General features: G+C 39.1%; 1 protein-coding gene across 1 annotated transcript in view; it reads right to left on the reverse strand.

The window, feature by feature from the left end:
• The window catches only part of FRMPD4 (FERM and PDZ domain containing 4), a 312762-nt gene that overhangs the window by 70644 nt on the left and 226893 nt on the right, over positions 1-15225 (reverse strand). Inside the window, exon 3 of the mRNA XM_085321501.1 lies at positions 1523-1683. Within this exon, the coding sequence (XP_085177627.1) occupies positions 1523-1683 (161 nt within the window). The remainder of the gene's footprint in view (positions 1-1522; positions 1684-15225) is intronic.

Here is a 15225-nt window from a genome sequence, read left to right on the forward strand (position 1 = left end):
AATTTCTAAGTAATACCTCCAAAAGTATTGCCACTTCTGGTTAGATATAGATTGTCAAATTAGTATAACTAGGTGATCAGATACATGTGCTTTGGAGCCTGACACTATTAAAATGCATATTAAGTTTACACTTCATAAAATGCACAAAATATTTTGCTTTCCAGCATGAGTTTAAATGTCCAGAAGTGGGCATAAACCTTTTGCCTTAAACTTTTCAATGAAGATATTAAAAAAATAGTATCATTGTGAAGTTAAAGTCTTAAAATGATTCCATGACGGAAAGAATTCATCCAATAATTGAGCAAATGCTGTTCCTTTCCTCTGTTTTGTTTGGAAACTTTACCTCACCCACAAATCCAGCATAAAGGAATACAGAACCACGTAGAAGAATGTTGTCTTGAACACATCTTTCCTCCTGTTTGTTTGGAATAGAAACAAACACCTTTCTCAAACCGAACTTTAACATAAGGCTACATTAATAATGCTAACTTAGGATAGAAGAACTGCCTGAATCTAGTTCAAATATTAGTTACAACGCTCACTTGATCTGAAAGCAATACAAACATAATCAATGCACACACGTGGGTAAATGGCATCAGAATTTTACACAGTCAATTTTGCTTCTCTCTCCGCTCTCTACAGGGGCTCTATAGAACATATTGAACAAAGTCAAAAGTCAAAGTCCCGTCCTTAGCTCCAAGGCAATTTTACATAACATCTGAGCTTTCAAGCATAAAGAGCAAGAGACTGCAATTCAGGAGACTGAGCATTCCCAGGTCTGGTACCCCCAAAAACTCAAACCTCAGTAATTTTCACTACAAATAGGAAGTTTAGGATTATTTTGAACTGTCTTCTTCTAATACAGAAGTCATACAGAAATATACATTCAGAAAGAATCAATATCATCACCCTCTTTTTCAAAAAGAAGTTAGAACTCAAATCTCCTCACAGGAACCTGATGATAARAAGAATGATAAATACATGTATTTTAATCTCACATCTTAATACACTGCCTGAAAACACTGATTTCAATGGCAATGAAGGTGGCATCAAACCAATTTAAAACGTAACAGGGAGAATTTTTTTTCCTTGAATGAAGTGGGTGAATTTTTTTTTTTTTAGTCAAACAACAGAAATGGCTCATAGCAATACGCTAAAACTCGCTTTTTTTTTTTAACAAATTTATATAAAGTTCAAAAATGAGTGCAGCAAGGAAACTGCTCTGTAATATAAGGCTTAAAATCCCACCTAGTATTCATGATTAGCTTTTCTGCCTGAATATTTTAACAGTACTCAAATTTGTAACTATATTTGATCTCAGTAGATTCAGTCCTCAGCCAATATATGTACAGAATTATTTTTAATACACATGAATAAACTTACTGTTTTTGAAGAAAATAATAGAAGTCATTATAATTTTCTAGTAATATGGCTACCCCTATTCTCTCATCTGGAAATCCAGCTGCTGTTTGACACTAAGAAGTGCCAAGACTGCTTTTGGGATTAGGTGGAGAAAACATACCTGGTGTTACTGAGCGTACAACAACTGGCTTTTCACTACCAGCCACAAACCCAAATCCTAGCACTGGATCCCTCCTCATTTCCACTTTCCGAGGGGCTGGAGGGGTGATTTGGCAGCTCTCTATTCGAGGGTCTTCAAATGTGGCTGATTGTGTCATGTGACTGTGGGAAAAAAAAGATGAAAAAAAGGAAAAAAAAATCATTAAAACATGATTTTGTGGTATCTACTCAAGCCAAGCAATTTCTGCTATGATATGAGATGAGTATCTGAAATGTTCTCACTGTAAGAACTAAAGCATCAAATTAATAATTTTCAATTAGATTTTCTTATACATAACRTGATACTGCTGTTGACAGATCCCAAACACTAATCAATACTATCAGCCTATAAAGAGGTCCCTYTTTGACAGCACACCTTTAATCATACTCCATATATGAAAGACTAATAACTAACAATAAAGGCTTTGTCACCTATGCTTATATTTTTCATCCTTCATGTGTTGAAAGGGAAAAATAATAAGTGACCTACTTCTCATGTAAAACATTAGAATTAGATTCCATCAACCATTTGCAAGAAGAAARTATACACTTAAATTTGGTTTTCTAAAATATTAAGCAAGTTTCTGAGCCAAGTCCTCTCAAACTGACTGAAAGCAAAGTTAACAGCTTTTTTATCTCTTTATCTCCTTATTTTATTCAGCTCTAAATCGTATAAACCAGCATGATTCTAACCAACCAAATGGGAAGTTCAAACCAGAGGGCACTTATACACAGAGAAACAAAATAACAAGTATCTTGCATGATACTACTTGAGTTGACTCGAGTAAACTTTCTAAAGTTTCCCCAAACTTCARTCCAGTGCAAAAAAGGTATTTTAAAAAAAATATTAGAAATTAATACTGTACTTTCAGTCACGGCGCTATAATTGTAAAACCTTTTTGCACCTAAAGACAGAATTCTCATGACTGGAACGAAAGATCTTTATTTTTCAAGCAGACAAGAAAACCAAAGAGATCCAGCATGACTTCTCTGTGAATGAGGGGACGCCTTAAAAGCACAGAGGCTCCTAAATTACTGTTAATAAACACTGAAATGGCACCGACGCCGTGCATGTGCCGAACGGCTCGCTGCTTGGTGCGGGAGCCCGTGCCACATTCGCTGCTCAGGGGCCCTCAGCTCCCCGCTCGCTCGCTGCTAGCAGGTCCCACGGCTGCTTGCACGGACGAGCAGATACCTCCGCTTTCACGCCCTTCGAAACGCCACTCATCGACGCCAGGGAAACCACGGCAGACRATCCCGACCGCCGGCCGTCTCTGCCTGGCTCCTGGGGCCGGACGCCCCCAGGGAGCCGGGGAACCTGCACGCTGACAGCCAGGCAACGGGCAAGGCGAAGGGAGACCACGGCTCGCTGCGCCAAGGCACTGCTGCATTGACGGAGCACGAATGGCATTCGTTGAAAGCTGCCCGGCCAAGGATCAGCTCATCTTTATATTTGAGAGACTGGAAATTTGCAGGTGTTGAATGAAATCCAGCTCTTGTTGGACGAAGGCAGCGGTCTGAATGGAAGCGTCGCTCTAGCCCCATCGCCGGGGAGAGCCCAGGCTCCTGCCCCAGGAAAGGGGACAACCAGATGCCATGAAGGCATCAGACAGATGGATATCCGTACAGCAGTAARCTGTATCGTCAGTTTGCAAGTTGATCTCCTCATAAATATCTATAATAATCTGAGAGTCATGTAACGCTCTTTAGCACTGAAATCCTTGCACGGGATATAACATGCCATAACACCACGCTTAGCAGGCGTCCCATGGGGCAGAGTCATCGCTCTCGTCTCCAGCCCCTTTTCCATCTGCAATTACCCCAGGAACTCCAGACAAATGATCCATAAAGCAAGAGGCATCATTCAGAGACCCATTTGCAGCATCAATGTCACGCAGAAGCTTCTCTAATCTTTCCCCAATACATACACACTGGACACAACACGAACTTCCATTCTCTCCATGGACTGTTTTTATTATTTATCCACAAAACAGCCGCAGAATATCTGTAAACTCTCAGCATGAGTTTATTCCTGTGGTTGTTTTTTTCTAGGGTTATTCTTCAAAGAAAACTCTGTTCTTATCACTAGATTTAGTCTGCTAACAGTAACAATGCTGTATTTCTATGCATATGATCAGAGATAGCTGAAACCACTTCCTTACAAAAATAGGAGAAAGAAAGTATTTCTATGCTATCCTAGGATTTGCATTAGGTGGAGTCAGTAAAGAACTTGCATTTTCTTTTACTATGTAAAGCATCACATTTGACAATTCCCTCTTCTCTGCCTTCTGCTCCTAACAGTATTTCTCAGCTAATTTTAGATCATTTTCTATTATGCTCATTCAAAAGAACTGTTAGAAAATCCAGAGAGTTTTATACAGCTGCTTCACCAAATCTATCTTCAAAGCTCTCAGCTCCCTTCTCTTTCCTCCAGCTTTCCCAGAACCTCCTATTACAATCTGGGCTTCTAGATATATTCAAGTATTTTGTCTTTAAAATGGGATGCTTTCTGAGGTGTTACTGGTATTTCAAAAACTGTCTATTTAAACTTGTGAACTTTGCTTTGGTAGAGAAGACAAGGCTCTGCATTTGTCATCTCTTCTAGTTGACAGCCTTGCCAAACTTCCTACAAAGTTAAAATGTTCTGTTTAATCATTTCCTTCTAACAGCTGTTTCCATTTTTGTAACTAGGGCACTATGCCTCCAAAGAAGAAATGCAGTATATTTACAACCAACCTGCAAATATTGCTTGAGCCTGGATCAATGACTACATTGGCAGGTGGTGGGGGGGAGAGGGAAGAAAATCCAAAAGCCCCCCAAACCCCGTCAACAGCTACAATTCAGATAAATTCTAAGACTAGACCTAAGATTTGCTTAAAATAGCAGCTCYGCTAGTAGATGCTTTGCTCCAACCACTGTATCATCTTGTACTGAGACTCTGCTGTAGCAGCAGCAGTGGTATCAGTAATTCAAAGCCTAAGCAAGAAATATTCTATCATGATTCTGAGTGACACAGTAGGTTTTATTGATTTTTAAGGTTATCCACCCACAAATACATCACCTAAAAAGGCTTTCCATCTTACGCTTCCACAGACTGCTGCATCACATATTCTTTTATCACTCAGTATGTTGGAACTGTAGCCAGATGTATTTCAAGAAAGCAACAACATATATGAATATGACCCCAGAAGAGATGAGATGAATTCTTTCAAGGCTTTCGGGTACAGTAGACTGACAAACTCTTTTCCTCCTGTGGCTAGTTCATTATTGAGAGTCAGCTGTAGCTCCATAGTTGAAGACTGATTTGAGCTTTGCATTAACAGGAGAAATGGGATCTCTATCTTACCAATGGAAAACATTGACTCCTGAAATAAGAATTCTTAGAAAATTAATTCTTAAAATAGACTCGAGTAATCTTGGACTTGCAATTATTTCAAAACAGGTACCCCAGGGAATCTTATACAACATATCAGAGGTTTGTTTTAAAAAGTAGAAGACCTTAAAAGAATAACTCCAACACTGCAAACTTCCCATTTGTTTGAAACACAGTAAAAACRTGTTTAGGTTGCACTGCGACCAGCTCATACCTTAAGATTTATTTCAGTAAAGGAAAAAAGGAAGAAGAAGAAAAGGCTAGGACTTTAAATACAAACTGTTCTCCCCCCTGACACACACACAAATACAAACTGCCCTTATATCACCTTTTCAAAAGAGCTACTTATTTCCTACCATTTTCAATGACTGAGATGAGTCCCTCCTTCGGATAAGCTTATCTTCTCTGATGCACTCTTACTGTGAATGGTGGGAGACAGCTGCCATTATTCAAGAGAGTAATTTTAGAGAATTTCYTGAACAGTACAAACCTCTTCCACCAGATAAACTACCAGCTATGGAAAATCATAGCAAAARTGTAATTCAAAGCACTTTTGCTCAAAAGCTTTTTGTGGCAACTATTCTATACAAGAGAGAGGGCAAGATGGAAAATGAGAGAGAAGGTGTCGGAGTGTGTATGTACCTATGCACTGAACAGAACACAGGCTACAGTAAATGAAAGATGAAGAAAGATGAGGGAAGAGGAATTGGGAAACACTGATCAGCTGATCCAAGGTAGCCAGTTACTGCAAACACAGTTCAGCTGCCCATGACACCATGTGGAGCCTAACTTTACAAATGTGTATCAGAATTCATGCTCAGAACTAAGTCTGAGGTATGGTTTGAAGCTAGTATTTTGAATCTTCAGATGATTAGCTATCATTTGGCAATGTTTTCTTTGGAAATCTTCTTAATGTTCTTCTCATTTCAAATTATACACTGAATAACCCAAGAAATATCTAAACAACAACTGCAAACAAAATCAGAGTTTGATTTAATAATGCATATTAGTAATTAAAAGCAAAGCATCTTAGCATAATGCTTTTTCAACCTTTGGATTTTAATTTATCATTCCCTGACACTCGGGGATTAGTGAGCTAGTTTTAAGAGGTTTGCACATGGTCACTAAGAAAAGTCCTCCCTCAGCAGGCAGAATTTGTTACGAAGGAGTTTGTATTTCCAAAGGGAAATATTTACAGGTCTGACTATTGTAAGAGACTGAAAAACACTGCATGAATAGAGTGACACTGATTATCATAAATATTATTTTGGAAATATCTAACAAAGGCATTCCAACAGCTTTAACTCCATTCTGCAATAACATCCAAAAAAGAACAGAATAGGTGGCTCCTCGAGGTAAGTTTAATACAGCTCCATAAGCACAAACACTAAAATATCTTAACCATAATCACATGGTTGTTGCATCATATCATCAGTGTGGACCCATATATTTTGGTGTTTCGTTTTGCATTTCCATATTGCAACTTATTTCAATTACCTTGAAGGTTAACATCAACTCTCAATTTTGACAGTTTATAATACTTAGCTTTGAAACAGTTAGTATATCTGTGCTGTACAGATTGATTTAACTACAAAATATTCTCTATTAGAGATATTGAGATTATAGCAATTATGTTTGAGTTCACGCAGGTGTAATCCTGGTCAATAATGGAGAAGAGAATCTGTGGAAATGTCAAACCACTCATGGACTGAATGAGTGGAAGCTGGCTGGGAGGATGGAGATAAGGACTTTTATGATGGAAAGAATTAATTCATAAATAACAAAAACACTTCAAATCATTGAGCGCTAGCTGTTAAAATCCTATCTTATTAATTAGGAGGTAGAGGTTCTGTTTTCTTGATTGCATCTGTGACTTTCAAAAAGACCTATGGAAGTTAAGGACACTATCAAGATCACTAACATCACAAGACTCTGCCCATCCTGCCCTAGAAACTGTGTTTTGGGTTCATACTCTATTCAAAGCCTCAGGTTGTGTGCTCAAAACTTCCCTTCCAACTGGGAACTCATAGGAGCTATTACAGCAACAAAAGAAAGTAAATTTGATTCTCACTCCACCACCTGTCTCCAGGAATTAGCTGCAAGTAAAATGGACCAACACTTGAGACAATATTATGGGAACTGATAACAGCACGAGGGTTTTTTATGGCCTTTCCCATGATAATTTGGAAAGACTATCACAACAAGAGTGACAGTTAAAAGGAATACATAATACTTAAGCTCTCCACAGGATAATAACTTGTGATTTTTTTTTACTAGTAGCTAAACGTGAAAAATAATCCTCTTTCCCTCCCTCTCGTTTCCTCAAGTTCCTGGTGCCCCTCAACTATACCAACTATACCCAAATTTAATTTATTTTCTCCCAGAAATCCCAAAAGATTTAGTAAGAACTAGGACAGGTGTCAAAATCATGCATCAGCTGTATCCATCTTCTACTTGGAAATGACATTTTAGAAAGCAAGTGCCTAAATAGTTATTGCACTGTTGAGTAAAGCTGCTGCTCCTACAGAGAATCTGGTGCCTTGACAAACTCTTTATATGCTCTATTTTGCAGCAAACTGGATAGTCGCTCACAGCTGGAGAGCCCATTTTAGACATATTCCACAGACAAAAGTGGTAGTTCCAGCTGCTCAAAAAGGAGTTAACTTTTAACACTTCAATAAAACAACCTATTCCCTATATTTCCACTGTTTTCATATAAATATGCATGTACATACAATCAGAAGTCAATATCACAGGTACAAAATACAACTGGAAAGTATTATCAGATTTTCTTTCTAGGACTGTTTTTCTGTGCTAGTGTCAATTCTATTTTTTCATAAGCTTCTTCAATACTTCTCTAAAGTCAGGTCATTTTATAGCACCCTAGAAAATGCTGGCATATGCCATCTGGATGAGCATATGGTAAAAATGTAATTAGAAAGAAAAAGGTTTGCTGGTTTCAGAAGAAGTTGGTGACAGCTTTTTGATAAAATTGGATAGAAGGAAATCTGAAACATAAAAAAAAAAAAATCAAAAAACACCCCTCTTCCACTGCCAGGCATGATGTGCAACCTAAAGCAAGACAAAGTGAAGCAAAATTATAGCGAAAATTGATGTGAATACAAATTTAGAGGGATAAAAAGATTCACACTCAGCCTCAGGCAGGCACTGTTAGAAATATACTTACAGTTAATTTTGCACTCTCATACTGAGGTTTTACATGTACAGTATGTGAATGCTTCTGCTCTTACATGTAGCACATATGAATGGTATATATCGGGAAGAAGTTAAACTTCCCTACCTGAATCCCACAAAGACATGGAAATAAGCCTTAGGCCCCAGCTATGGACTAGCAGTTGTTTGAGTTTTGCACCCAAAAATTGCCAGAGAGGCTTGCTTTTATTTTTCTTCTCTCCGGATGGCCACAGACATTTTTAGAGCTCTGTTCACAATGAATTTTGAGTTTCCTGCCTCCAGTATTGTGATGGGGCGTTTCAGATATGAGCCAAATAGCAGAAATTACACAGAAACGTCTCAGTGAAAATTGGCCGTGGCAAAGAAAGGGGCACAGAGGATAGGAAGGGAAAATAGGAAGGAAGCCTGAAGAGAGGAGTTATGAATATCAGAAGATGAGGTATAGCACATGGAAGAGGACACTCCCCAAGGGGGGAGATTTCAGCATTGATTACACTAACTAACAAAAATCTCAGATTAGAATCTTTCACAGAGGAAGAAAATGAGGGAAAATGGGGACGGGAAAGGGAAAAGCTCCCAAAGCACTGGCCACCTAACTGCTGGAATTGCCTATTRCTCAAGCTGGGCGTGATGCCAGCCTCTGCTTTCCTTGCTACCTGAAACGCTGACTGTGCTTAAACTGCCCCTGTAGGGAGATAGTATATAACATTATAACGTTAGCCCCTCTGCTGGCGTGGTTATGCTGTTATGCACCGTGCTGAACGCAGTTTCTGTGTTTTTGCTCCTGGCATCCCACTCGCATCAGTGGGGCTTCACGGCTCCTCTCTGTGGGCTCKATCAGGTTTCCATACGTGAAGGAGCTACGTGGGCACAGGGTATTCCCAATGTGGGAGGGAACGAGGCAGCAGAGACGGCCGGGGCTATCATCACCTGGTTACCCTGCACAGGCCCAACCAGCTCAGCCTTGCCTTTTCCCAGAAGAGATTTTGGACCTCTGGTGTTCCCTTCCCGAATGCAGTCCTCCGGCACTTCGGCTCACATATGTTTTGTGCTTGTGCTCTCACGTATGGCATGTGCTTGTGGCATAGCGCCGGGAGGCAGGATGTTTGGCCCCCTGCCTGGTCTAGGTCCTTCAAGGAAGAAATTGTGCGAGTTGTTTTTATCAGGAATCAGAATTACTGGCACTCCTCCAAGGTAGCAGTTTCTCACACTTACTGGCGTAAGATTGAAGAACACCATGGTTTTCCAAAAAAGGCATTTTTGTTTATGTGATCTGAGCCGTTCCATTTAGAGTAGTAAACTCTCTTGAGTCCCTCAAAAATGAGCTGAAATGCAGCTTCTCATTATCTGCTACACATGCACCAGTAAACCCCACGTCAACTGAAGACACAGCAAGGGAAAAAGAGAGAAGATGTACTGAACTGCAAATACACAATAAATTAATTTGAGTTGAAAGTGCCCGCTGAAAAATGTAATGAACAATTCCTATTTGTTCTGCTTTTGACAGGTTTCATTCTAACTAGATCAACAGCAATTTGCCTGCTTGTGCCTAGCCTAGCTCCGCAGCAAACGGAACGGACCTTCACTGAGGCCCGCGAGCGTTTCTCACTCGGTGAGGCAAAGGAACTCCTAATTCCTGTTATTCCTGACAGGAATAATGTGTCTAACAGAAAGGTTAAAAAAAAAGCAAAAAGGGAGGAGAAACACCCTTAAAAACGCTTTTAATGTGCTGATGAGATTATGAAAGTTGACCGAAAAATCTGGTCTGGTGAAACGTTGATGAAATTAGACTTGTTCTGACATGTACATGTTAATCTCAGTAAACTCTAAGTAAGGATACCCTGGTAACATGATAAAAAGATAGAATCCAGATTTAAATGTGCCCATTTTAACACCTTGGTACAACTGGGTCTAGCATGAACAAATGGCTGAAATACCAAAGCACCTGTTTCACCACCTCTGTATCTGCATAGTTCCTGTTAGCATACACCCAGGGACGTGGGAGGGAAAGCAACACAAAAGGGTGGTAGAACGGGAATAAATTATGATCCACACAAACAACCCTCTAAAAGTAGAAATGCATTAATTAATTTTCTAGCTAGTTATTTAAACATGTGAAAAAAGAAAGAAGATTCACCTGATAGGTTCTAAACCTATTCCATCCTCACACAGACTTTGTGAAGAGAGAATCTCTCCTGCTATTGAAAGATTCGAGTCATTAGGATAAAAGAGAATAAAAAAGTCCCAAGCCAAGGGACCCTGCAGGAAGTGACTATCTGAAGCCTCCTTTTCTCTTAATCACTCATTGCAGCTATGACAGTATCACCTGGAGCAAAAACTGGCAGCAGCTCAGTACAGTTATGAGTGTACCAAAATAAGCACTTACAACAGAAACAAAAGCCATTATTTATCCTTTGAATTAAATCTTCCTCATTCCTGCAGAAAGGCAATTGATAAGCAGGTCTTCGAAAGGGTTCTGAATTATCTACTTATTTCCTTCCTTTTCACAGTTCACGTTGGAGTGCTCCTGAACAAGGCCAGCCCTTTTGGTGGCACCACATACACTAATTATTTCATCTACTGCTTCCTCAGCAAAATGTCACATTTCTCAGCTGAATCAGGTGAAAGTAGCAACATAAGAGTTAGTCCTATCTGTAGACAAGAGGTGGGCACTCAATACTGTAGTTGCTTAGTTCATCCACAATCATGTATTTTAAAAGTTCAGGGATATAAACCATTCTGTCAGTCTGATGGGTGCAGCTCTTTGCCCTCAGAAATGGGTTGAAGGCTTGACTCAGTTAGAAATGTGAGTACCAATAAGGCCCACATAGAGAAGCAGTCTGTGTGACAGTACAGTAAGCTGTCTCCAGTTTCACATGCAGGGTATGAATTCTTTTCACTGGAGATTCAGGTGCAGAGAAACTTAGAAAGACATGGTGTTTTTGTAAAGAAGTCCTACTACTGCACTGAAGGAAAGAGTGAAGAAAACTTTTCATTCCTTGGCTACCAGACCAAAGTGAGCTTGTGTGAAGTGAAAGGTTTCTACAAACAACCAAGGCAGACAGAATAAATTTTAAAGATCTTTATAGTAACTCATAGAACCCTCAAATCCAATCTTTGTGTCTTCAACTATGTTTTTACATTCAGTCTTGAAGTCCTCTAGTTCTGCAACTATTCTGGAGAAGGCCTACAGGACAGAGAGGAAAAAGAGGAATGATCTCTCTCTCTCCTTCCCCATTCTTCTAACAACATACAAGTAGAGAGAATTACTCTTCTTGACTGCTAATTTGGTAGTGTGCCATCATGACTCCTCAGCAAATGCAAAACGAGAAAGAGAACTTAATTGAAATAATCTTGAATGACAGCTTGCACTGATGGGAGGTGAGGCTGCCAGATAGAGCTGTCATGTGAAAATTAAACTTGGGATATAGAAGGGAAAAAAATGAGGTATGTTTGATCCTTTTTTTTTTCCTGACAGATTATCCCTCATACTTCAACACAACATGGCTGAATCTACTTTCTCATTTCAAAGTGTCTCATCTTTCTAAAGGACAGCACTTGTACATCCACGTATTTTCTAATTCTTATAATTAGGGGTGTTGGTGATCATATTTCAATTTCATTACACCCAAGATGCTTTCACTAATGCCTGTGGAAAATTTTTATTTACCTATCTGTAAGAACAAATGCCCAACTAATAATCCATTAAATTTGAGAGTATCTATGTAAATATCATTACAGGTATTATATATAATGAAGATTAGGCCATTAATGTACCTCTTACAAGATACATAGACTCTTTTCATTCATAACTGCAGGCAAGCTTCTTCAAAAAGCAAGGGAGTTAAAAGACAAATATTAGGCATTTCAAAATAGATCCTTTGGGACAGGTAGGTTAAACAGGATTGATGTCTGCTTGGGGGAAGCCTATTCAGACAGAAAATCGTTATTTACAGGTAAAGAGAAAGGTCAACCACAAGCATCGTTTATAGTGACTTTGAATAATAAAAAAAATTAAGAAGAAAATGTAATGGAACTTGCAGTCATGACAATCAGGACATCAAATCCCCCATTCACCTCCAGCAGTTTAAAATCACTATAAATAAAACGAAATTGGGCACTGCATAGTGAAAACTCTTAATAAAACAGGTAAACTAAAGGCATCAAAATAAGAGTTCAGACATCATGGAATGAAGGTCACTGGTTTTGGCGAAATGCTCTGATYTGAAAGGGACTCAAAAAGGAGTGAAGTATCTAGCTGAAGTCAGGACCCTTTTGTGCCAGGAAACTCTGAAAGCAGTGGCTGAATAGGTACAACAGAATAACACACACCTGACCGCAGAATCCCACACGTAAAACACAAGAATGTATTGAGCCAGTGAAGTATCAGCCAACATCCAACCTAACTTTAATAACATTACTGTTATACCTAAAAAATGATGTATCAATAATATATGTTATGTCATCTGTCAACACTACTTACTTCAGCAATTCATTTCTAACCATTTCTAATAACAATCATAATTTTCAGGTGAAGTTCCTGTTAAGTTTAACATAGTGAGGGACTGTGTTCCCTCCTAACAGAGAAGACCACACCTTTGCCTCTTCTAGAAGAAAAGCAGAAAGGAACAGGCACAGTAAGCTGTGCAACTCTTGTATACACAGCAACAGTCACAGACCAATATTTCATCTGCAGAGCAAAATGATAAAATCAGAGAAGAAAGGTATTTAGAGGCATTTCGATATATATATATATATATCCTTTGTTAATACTGTATGATCCTTGCCTACCGTTCTTCATCTATCGTAGAAATTTTATAATTTTTAATGACAAATTTACCACGTGGAAAAAAAATGTAATAAATGACTGGATTACAGAGGAATGAATCTTATTGGGCAATATATCCAGTACATTTTACTTAGTTCATGATTTTCTTTTTCCTACTGTAGATAATGCAGAGTGAAGTTTTAGAAGGTTTCTAAATAAGCATTTAATTTTGATGAATATGAAGATTTTAATACAGCATTTTTGCATTTTAACAAGAGCACATAAAACTCAAGTTTAATTATCATCACATTATAATTGGCATAGTCTTATGAAAAATGCAGTTTTCGTACAAGTAACAAACATTTAACAAAGAATGTAAGACAGTTAAGTTGCATAAATATGCTGTGTCAGAAATTCCTATGATTAATGCTACTGATAGATGACTAACTTCTAAAGCTTCACCTTTAAACTCCGAACAACATCTCAAAAGACATTTACAAAAATAATGCRTAATTCTGCAAAGTGTTGAGAATTCACATTTCCTTTTAATCTCAGTTGAAGCCTGAAAATCCAGAAAATCCTGTCTGTCTCTCAGCCCCATCAGGCCTGATATGAGCATAAATACAGAGGACAACTAAGCCCACGACACCTGCAGTGGTTCCAGCGCTCTGAAAAAAATCAAGCCTTCCTATGGCTCAGTAAGAGCTTATCACAAACATCTGTTGCATTTGTATTTTGCCGTGAATTCCAAGCCTATGTCAATCCTCACTTCCGAGTTCAGAGGAATGCTGCAGATTGCTTGTTTTTACTGAAGTGACACATATTTCACTCTCTTTGTGAGTTTAAATGCGGTTGAACTCCGCAACACCCAATCTCATGAAAAATCTCATTAAAGGCCTGTAACATTTCAGAACTGAAACTGTCCAAAAATATTTTGGAAGATTCATTGTGTGATGAAAAACAACAACAGTGCACTTCTAACAATAAATACAGTGCTGAAACCAAGACTTCCAGCACGTAGACTTCAAGATAACCAACTACAATTAAAAGAAAACTTTGGCCACTGAGGGGTGAAACCGTGAAGTTTTGAAATATTTTCATCTCTCATGCATCTTTTCAAGGTTAAAAAAAAAGTGATAGATTTGAGCCGTTTGAAGTGGATATGAATTGGTCTGGCTTTTAAGTGTCAGGTACCTTCAGGCTCACGGTGTGCTGGGGTTCAGGGTTAAAAGGCAGACAGGCTCTTCTCTAGCCCTACTATGCCCATCAAGTCTTTTTTTGGAAAAAGCACGAGAACAAAACAGGAAAAAGTAAGAGCACAGAATTTCATACTTGCTTACACATGATCTGTGACGTTATTTGGCTACCCAGCAGTAACCAAATTTTGGCCAATACTATCCCCGCCTTTAAGCAGCAGTCGTCATCAGGATAAATCAATTTCATAGGAAACGTTGCAGTGAAGAAGTCCCCAATTTACTACGTTTCAATTAAACAGGGTATTATGCAATAACCTTTTACAGTTAGATTGCAATTTTTGGCCCAAAGTACTTTAATTTTCACATAACATCACTGAGCCACTGAACAACACTGAATAGTGTCCTTTAAAACATGGGACAAAAGTTAAATTGCATGGCATGGCACAGGAAAGAAAAGAGAGGAATCTCTGTGTAATTATATCAGTTAAACCCTCGACTCTTACAAAGTATATCATGGCTTCATTTTAATGTGYACAGGAAGCACACTGAACTTTGGTTTTAAATATCTGCTATAAAAGTAAATGCAAAGAGCATTTTCATCAAGGAATGACGAACTGAGCCAAACCTGCCTATTTAGGTTTGAACCTACTGCTCCAGGAGTGACCGGAGGCCTTTATTTTCATTTACTTGGGCACATAAACTCAACTGATGCCAGAGCTTTAGAGCAAACATGCTTCAGCTAAAAAGGGAGTCAGGCCCTGGGTATTTCCAAGCAGCTGTTTAAATCGCTCTTTGCCAGAAGAGCTGGTTTCTGCTTGCAGGCTGTAATGGGCCTTACGTTAAAATGTTCCTGCGACCAGCTGCCAGCTAACGGGGAGAGCTGACTCCAGCCCAGGACTGCATCCAGCGTGTGCAGAGCTCGGTCGCCAGCCTAAGAGGGTAACCCCCTTTGCACCGCCACGCGCACGTCAACTTGCCCTGAGCGCGGCCAGCCCTCGCTGCTTGGCTTCAGCCTTTTCCCAAGCTCCATCCAGCGGCCAACAGCCTCCGGGACAAAACTGACTTCACGGTGCTCATCTGTTTCTTGAGCTTTAGTACATTAAAAGCAACCAGCTCAGCAACAAGAAAAGGGG

The sequence above is a fragment of the Rhea americana genome, unplaced genomic scaffold (genome assembly GCF_003343005.1).
Source record: "Rhea americana isolate MKP2758 unplaced genomic scaffold, rheAme1 scaffold_7, whole genome shotgun sequence".
Classification (NCBI taxonomy): domain Eukaryota; kingdom Metazoa; phylum Chordata; class Aves; order Rheiformes; family Rheidae; genus Rhea; species Rhea americana.